The sequence below is a fragment of the Mesitornis unicolor genome, unplaced genomic scaffold (genome assembly GCF_000695765.1).
Source record: "Mesitornis unicolor isolate BGI_N332 unplaced genomic scaffold, ASM69576v1 scaffold45995, whole genome shotgun sequence".
Classification (NCBI taxonomy): Eukaryota; Metazoa; Chordata; class Aves; order Mesitornithiformes; family Mesitornithidae; genus Mesitornis; species Mesitornis unicolor.
The window spans coordinates 1-8853 of NW_010188379.1; the positions used below are offsets into that span (position 1 = coordinate 1).

The 8853-nt window shown below is 38.2% G+C and overlaps 1 protein-coding gene across 1 annotated transcript; it reads right to left on the reverse strand.

Annotated features, from left to right (window-relative positions):
- Positions 1-4001: 4001 nt before the first annotated feature.
- On the reverse strand, positions 4002-7747 carry SRP19 (signal recognition particle 19kDa; the record flags this gene model as incomplete). Its single annotated transcript, XM_010185731.1, has 4 exons — positions 4002-4335; positions 5385-5496; positions 6728-6799; positions 7667-7747. Coding segments are annotated over 4 exons (399 nt in total), but the record flags the coding sequence as incomplete, so codon positions are not given.
- Between the last annotated feature and the right edge of the window lie 1106 nt (positions 7748-8853).

The following is an 8853-nucleotide window of genomic DNA, read 5'->3' on the forward strand; positions in this document are numbered from 1 at the left end:
CCCCCAACACCTTGATAGAGTGAAAGAAGAGGAAAAAGAAAATAAGACACATGTACTGTTTCATATTAGAAAAAAAACAGTACTACAGTGCAGGCTACTCCATTGGTGCCTGGAGTGTCCCATGTGCTCTCCCAGAGTCCATACTACCAGTGGCTGACTGTTTCCTCTCATTTCCCTTATACCTGCCCCTGCAGCGTATCTGAATTCCCACCTTTTCAGGGTCTTTAGCAAAATGCAGCTCATTTGGTAGCTATTTTACCTCAGCTGATCTGTACCCTCATGTGTGCTGACTGAACACTCAACATATTAAATGTAGCCTGGTGAGAGCAAACTGCCACGCAGGAAAGATAAACACTCATTCTTGCCTTTCCCTGTTACATTTAGGACATAGAAAGATTTTTTCCACTGGATAATGCCTTAACATACTTACTGCCTAATTTGACCATGTAGCTTCATAACTTACGGGAACTTACTGTCTTTGAGACCTCTACTCTTTTTGTCACATCAACCAAATGACTTGACAGGCTCAAAAGTCATAAAGCAACAGATGAAGAGAGTACTTACACTGAGTCTTTTCTTCTTCAGAGGAAAAAGCCCAACTTCTTCAAAAAGCAAGGTTATTTTATGGTAACGGGTAAAGTAACCCCCTAACGGTCCGTCAGGAAGAAGGTAAATAACTGGTATGCAGGGACAGGATGCATGGGAATGCCTCAGAGGTGTATCCATCAGGAGAGGTTCAGACTGGACATTAGGAAGTGTTTCTTTACTGAGAGGGTGGTCAAACACTGCAAGAGGCTTCCTAGAGAGGTGGTCTCAAGCCTGTCAGTGTTTAAGAGGTGTTTGAACAATGTCCTTAATAACACACTTTAACTTTTAGTAAGTACTGAACTGGTCAAGCAGTTGGCCTGGGTGGTAGATCCTTACAACTGAAATAGTCCACTCCAGCACAGCTCCATCTGCAGCTGCAGACAGGAGGAAACAAGGGAGCCACACCATCATCCATGCTATTGGTACAGCACATATGAACATCCCACGTGGATATTCTACGTGCTTTCCCAAAAGGGAGTTCTGGCTAAAAGGCTGTAACTGTTGAGCACACACAAGGAATAGGATGTACACACAGGCAAGTTTTTTTATAACAGCTATTTTCTGCAGAGCTGGTCTCTGAGAAATTTACTTCATGGCTGAAGGTGAAGAACTACATTATTGTCATGTCCTAAGTTAAAATACATTTCAAAACAACCTTTTGTAACTCATTTTCTTTACATTAAGAACTGAGTAACGATGGTTGTGCTTCTACTATAGCAGCTACGTGCCCTCTTCCATACATATGAAAAAATTAAACATGTTATCTCACACCAGTGCTGAATTTTCAGTTTTAGTAATTCTGCTGGTTGCCTGTGGCTTCAGCTCTGCATAATGCCCAGTGCCAATGTTCCCATCTGCTGCTGACACAAAAATTGTTATATGGATTGTTATAAGTATTCTGAGCTCACGTGTCCATTTCAAACGTTTAATCTTCATCTAGATACCCTAGATCCTGCTGTGGCAGGGAGGTGGGACTGGATGATCTTTCGAGGTCCCGTCCAACTCCTAATATTCTGTGTGATTCTGTGTGATACCCAAAAAACAGTACAGGAAAATAACAGGTATATACTTTTAAATAGCTAGGCTAATATATTCCAGAGGGACACTATCTCAATATCCATATTCCTCGTATCTTAGATGCAGAGTAAATTTCCATTATCTTTGTTAATATTGCCACCTACAGGGAACCACAGACCTTAGTGTTTTTAGTAACGACACTGAGCAAATTCTCACAGAAAACTCTAAAAACAAGACATGAAATAAAAATACATCCACTATCACCCAGTTTTTCCCTCAAAAAATATTTTTTAAACTGACAGCGTTGAGACCAACAAGTTGCAACATTTCTGTGATTTTATAGCAGCTTTGTCTCTAGTCCCAGCCCCACACTGGCCTCTAACCACCTTCCTGTTCCCAGGAACATTTTTCAGCTGTCTGTCATCTAAAGCTCTGACTTTTAAACGTAGCTATATCATGATCATGACTTGAGTAATTCCCCTCCACTTAACATAATGGAGCCAAGTTATCTTGTACCAATTAATTCTCACAGAGCTCTCACTTTCTTTAAAGTTTCAAAAAGTTACTCAGCACTCAGGAAAAGCCAGAAATAACTTGAACCCCGCAATCCACGAGCAGTTGTGGTCTTTTCCCTCTCAAGTGCATCTTACACTCTTGCTAGCATATCTCACTTTGTGTTTTTCCCACATTTTACAACGAACCTGTAACACTTTCCTACATAGAGTGGATGTAACTGAAACCACTTGATCATGTCCAGTTGTTTTCTGTAACAAAAAACTTTCAGATAGCACCTGCTCCTGTTCCTACCCCACAGCACTCCATCAACTCCCAGAGATACCACTTAACCAACTTCCCAGAATTCAGGTATGTTTTCAAGGCTAGACAATCCAAGGGCAGCTTGTGTACTGTTTCAACAGCAGAAAAAACAAATCTGGAGGTGTTTGTATATGAGAGCAGCCAGTTTGAACACTGGAGTTCTTCTCTTCAGCCACTCTATTTTAGACAGCCTACTTACTGCTACAGGGCTTGGCCAGAGGAACTTGGTCATGGCAGCCTTTGGACTTGACATAACTGCAGTGAAATAAGAACACGTCCTCCTCCTTCGTTACACAATGCAACACAAGAACCACACTTACAAAGTATTACAGACATGAAATACAAGTGACTTTGAACTATTCACAAGTTGGGGGCTCTAGGCAGTCACACTATCGGTACCTATCGACATCAACTTCAGGGGGCATTGGTCACTCCCCATCTATCTGAAAAATATGCACTTGAGTGGAACAAGAAATACAAGAACGTAAGAAAAAAATACTACAAGCACAAGTAACTTGAGCAGGGATATCATCATCAAGAACTTTACCAAGTTTCATTACTTTAGTCATTAAATGACTGGATACATTCTGAATGCAATTTGCCTTTAAAATGGGAAGAAAGTGTTGCCAGAATAGCCTACTTGATAGACACACAAGACAAATCCTAAAAGAATATTGCCACATGGAAAATTTATCAAAAATAATCTGATAAATTGCTTCCAGTAGTAATCTGTGAAAGCATTCAACTGACTTTGTTTTCATATTGTAAGGATTAGTGAACTCATGTAAGAATTTTTGGTTTTAAACTCAAAACTGGTACTGCTGCTGCTTTTTCAGTCTCCTTATACTACACTGTCCCTCATTTAACTTGCACAGGACATTTCTTAATTACATTGAATGAGTCTTGCTACTGGACAGCCATTTTAAACATCTCATCTTCTCCAAGTAACTTCCTGTCCCTGTCTGTGGACCACATAAAAAAAATAATACTGTAAGTTACCAGATATTGCAAGCCTCAGGCATCTGAAACAGTATTTGACAGGTAGAAAATAAAGCTATGTTTCCTAAGCTCTCAAACAACAACCTAAAATAAGATAATACAGTATCCCATATTATACAGGAAACAAAAGGAAGCATTTTTAAAAATAAAAATTTTCTTAAACCTTTAGGGTATATGTCACTGACTTCTTTACAAGCAGCTGTGGAAGAAAAAACAACACTTTTGGAAAAAGTATTCTATAAAATTACATTTTTTTAAATTAACAAGTCACTTTTATTAGTACACTTGGCAACTGTGAAAGTTTACTAGCAAGGGAAGTTTACAGGGCCATAACTTCATCGATTTACGTTTTCCTATTAGTGATAAAGACTCTCCAGAATTAAGACAATCGCTTCACTAGCATAGATAAACGGCTTACTAAGGCAACCAGTTTTCAGATTATCTAGTCTACAGAAGAGTATTTATTTATTTATCAAAAGCTGCATATTTCTTCTGGAAAGAATAATTCTCCCACCCACCCCATTTGCTTATGTTCCTCCACTTCTTTTAAAAGCAGATGCTAGGTTCAGACTTGCAGGTTGTGTGTGAGGGCAGATTTTTGTTATGCAGATGCAAGGCAGCTACATGCATTCCAGTTCTGAGCAAAGCAGGCTGTTCTACTCAGCTTCACCTCTTCATTTCTTGCTTGTATCTTTCACTTCAAAGTTGCATCAAGTAATATGTCCATCTGTATTTGTCCTAAGTACAACTATGTGATATAGCAATCATTCCAGATGTAAGTTCATTTCTTTTTCTTCCCTTTACCTTTCTTGCCTCCTTCTCCTTGCTGAAGACTTTGATCACTACCTCCCATCTTTTGGGTTCTTGTTTTCAGTTTGGGAATAGTTTCTGCAGCATACAGCATCACTGACTTACCTAAAAATACAGGGAGAGATCAATGCATGCCTACTATGTTAAGAACATTTGCATCACTTTCAAAGTTAGAAACTTCAGCCCCACTTTAGTTTTCTGTTAAACTACATATAAAGCCTAGGAGTTTTGCATCCTTCCCCTGTTTAACTAGAAGTTTGTGAAAAACTCTTCTCAATATTTAATTATTTTTTTTTTCAAGCGTGCAGGACTGATAAATGTCCCAGCAGACTGGAACAGGCACACGACCTCGCAATTGCCAAAGTATCTACATCTTTCCTGTTACTCTTGTCCTTCAACTCCTAAAACACCTGGGACAGAATGACCTGGCAAAGCTACAAACATTCAAGCAGGAATATGGTTTCAAATCATCTCCTGACCAACAGCACTTCTATGCTACTCTAGATTCAGTATTCTTGGTCTTTCCTTAAGCTTCTTCAGCTTAATGCCTTTTGCAATATGTATTTGCTTCCTTTTTACAAAGAGATTAATTTTCAAGACAAAAGCAAAAGACTAGATTACTTATTCAAGATGAACTATTCCTGCTAATTAGTTAAAAGGATCTGCTCCACTGTTAAATTTGTGAAAATAGCCAGCAGAAAACTGAACAGAACTCAGTATTGTATTTTATCAATTTGGCATACGTACTGATGCTTAGCTGATGTATGTAATCTACGAAAAAGTTGGAATTCAGCCCTTTTAATACCAAATCCTCTGTTTTAACTGTCAACAAAACAGTAAGCCAAAACTGAACAGCTGCTTTATTCAACACAGCAATCACACACTACTCACAATCCCCTCCAATGCAAGCACTCAAAAACCAGCAGGATCAAAGAAAACAGCATTCTACAAACCTCACTCAGTGCTCACACAGCAATTTGATTTGGTTGACTTCTACAGGCAAAGAGATTTAATGTAAATTAGCAAAAATTATATTAGTAAAACCAGTCAAACAAGCTGGTAACATAACAAAATAAACAAAGGCTTTCTGTTTTATTAACAGAACATAACCCAGTGTTAATAACCCTGGTGCCTAACCCAGGTACTCTACTCACGTGTTGGAAACTGAGGTAAACATGGGTTGCCATCATCTTGTTTGAGCTGGACTCGTACTCTACCTCTGTACTGAACATCTCTGTTCCACTCTCTAGGATACATCTTATTTTTCTGTCATAAAAAAGTAGAAAATTATTATCATAAGTACTGGAATAATTTTTTTGCTAATCTTTTCAGGCATCTAAGTCACAGCAGCCTGGAATCCTGAACAGACATAAACCATAACTGTAGCTCTCTAACAGTGTCACCCACCATTCAGCCATTGCACTAGCATCCAACGCTATAGTGTAACTTTTTCAGAAGCATTGCTGCACCTAGCTACTGGTACTGAACAATTTAGCAAGAAACCTGCTACAGGGATTGTTCTGCTTCCCCACTGGTCTGGACCACAGTGAAACTGATTCTGCTTCATCTCCACAGCCACAAAACCTTCTGGACACTGAGAGACAGTACGTCAGTGGTCGGAGTCTGAAGCCCACTGCTTTTAGATATTCATAGACTTAATTTTTGTTAAAATGTTAGAGGTTTCTTACTGGCACCAGCTACTTCACAGGCTGGTGTGAACTAACAGGAAGTTATTCAACTTCTTCTGAAAAGCAAAGTGATTTTGCACTCGTTTTTGGATACCAGTCACTCTCTTAGATGAGGACCTAAATTCTTTAGTAAAGAAGTGACAGAAAATTCAACAGTATTTTAAATTAAAGTTACCTTTCTAGAAACCAAGACTTAGTCCCCAAGAAAACAGTAAACAACTATTTAAAGAGCAAGCAGCTATTCCTGTAAGAACAAGTTAACATTCTCTGGCTACAACATAACTCCAAACAACCTGAAGATTTCAAGCATTAGAATCCTATTCCTACAGGACACTCATTCCAAAAGCTAATCACATTTCATTTCATTTCATTTCATTTTATTTCATTTCATTTCATTTCATTTCATTTCATTTCATTTCATTTCATTTCATTTCATTTCATTTCATTTCATTTCATTTCATGCTTTTTAGAAAGGTTTAATTTGCAGAGTTGCAGCTTGCAAAATTAGCTTTTATTCTCACATGCCTTTAAGCATACAGGATAGTATTCTCAGAAAGATGTTTAAATAAAAGTAAACATTTTAGAAGCTTAAAATTGGCATAATCTCAGAGATCTGGATTATTCCTGCCTCGCATACAGTTTTCCATTTACTTCATCATTATAGTCAGTTATTACTCAAATCAAGCAAATGACCTGGCTGGTAACAAAACTTCTCAATTGCAATTTATCTTGTAAGAAAAGATACAATAAAAGGAGAACAGAGACACATACCAAGTTTGTGTTTTGTTTTGGTTTTGTTTCATAATTACCTCTAATAGCACGTTGAATCCAACTGCTGCACATACATCTTGGATTTCTGTAGACGTGGGATTTTCAACAGCCTGTTGAAACAACAAGTTACAGTTAATTAGTTTTCAATTATGACCCATATAGCAATAGTTAGTAGTTCCCTGCCCTATACTCTGTAACTAGAAAAAGCAAATGGGGAAACAGAAGGTACTTCAAATAATGACAAATCTCCCGTAGAAGTCATCTGTGACTGCTCCTGTGGTCTTGAAAACATAAAAAAAAAGAAGAGATAAGACATCAGTAAAACAGGAAACAGATGAGACAGAATTAAATAGGACAGAGAAGCAAGCAAAAGAATTGCTTAGAAAAATAAACTGAAATGAAGTAACAGTTATTATTTACACAAAAAAAACCCCAGAAAAGCCATGAATCAGCAACAGCAAATTTGTAAGAAGGACTGAAGGAGAAAAGAACAGAAACTTTCTAGGCACAGGGCAGCAGGTTCCTCCTATAGATAGATCTTTGGCTGGTGACTTGCATGCTCAGTGGAAGATTTTGTTTTGAACTATTATCAGAAAAAAAAGCCCAAACCCAAGCACTGAAAAAAAGTCCTTTATATTGTCAGCACGGCTTGTTAAAAATATTATAAAGGAGTGAGATGATCAAAAACTATTTCTGGACAGATTAAAAGCAGTAACAACTAGCAAGCCTATGTGCCATGTGCAATGGAAGTTCTATCTTTGACAGCAGCAAAAGGGACAGGGCAAACTCAGCCCTCTACTAAATTCACATGCTGACACTACGTTATCTTCAAATACACTGTAATTTCCAGTTATCGAGCTACTTGCCATGGGGGATAGGAAAGATCAACAGCTTTGAAATTTATCTTCCAACTCTACACACTGCCACAGAACAAAACACAACAAAACAACGTATTTCCCTGCCACCCACAAAATTACTTTGTCTATAGGTATCCTTCTTCCTTCTGCTATTGTCTTCTTGTTATTCAAATAAGCTGGATAAATGCAGATGAATCTAGAAAGAGACAAGAGTGAGTTTAAGTAATATCAACTCCTTAATCGCTTATGCAATATTTTCCTAGTAAAACAAAAAATATATCTCATTACTACAACACAAGTTCCCACAGCAGCTAAGAACAACCATTTATTTTCCCTCGACAATTAGTAAGATGATGCAAAACCCCATTTTGAGTTATCCAGGTCACTGCATGACCATTTGACTGAAATGTTCCTTGCATGACACCACTTTTTGGGGCATAGAGTATACAAAGTACAACGCTATCGATCTTGAGAAAAAAAACAGGTTGAAAGACAATGTTTTGACTCATGTCTTAAAGCCCTGAAACCTTGAAGAAAACATAGACATTTCCCCAAAAATAATTTGAAAAAAGGTTTCCTGAAAAAGCTGTAGTACACAAACTGCTGACTAATTTCTTGATAAAAGCAAGAAGCAGGTTTAAGGTTTTTTTGTTACAGATTTGATTTGTCCAACCTACCCCTTCACACTCAGATCTGGGTAAGTTATAAAGTCTCTGAAAATATATGCTTAGAAACGCTTGAGATTTTTCAGTAGATTTAAACCTGTCAAGCACATACAGGGGTATGTGACAGAACCTTTAATACTTCTTATTAGACAATAAAAAAACAAGTAGGTGAGGCCTACAAGGAGAGGTTGAAGACTACCTACATCTGAATGAGAAGCTGTGACAGCATAAGAAAACAGAGAAGCAGAAAGTGAGCAAATAACTCCCAGCAAAGCTATCTCAGTTAGAGGAAGCCTGACAAGGACCACTGATCCTTACTGCCTCGCAAGAAGCATCTCCCGCTGCCTCCAAAGCTAGCTTCAGCCATCTCAACCTTTCCACTGGTATCTTCCCCTATCAGCTACCATCCCCTTTACGAGCCAACCAGAACTTCTGCATAAGTGACACAGTAATTGCAGGTGCACAGGAAATTTTCAGTCTCGTTACTGACATCACAACCACCAACTGCCTACACTGAACACCGCCATCTCTTGCTCAGTTCACCTCTTCTGAGCTTTAAATGATAAGAGTACGTTAAAGGAACGACTGTATTTACAGTACAGCTTTAAGCACTCCAGAATCAGAAGCGGACAAATCTTCACC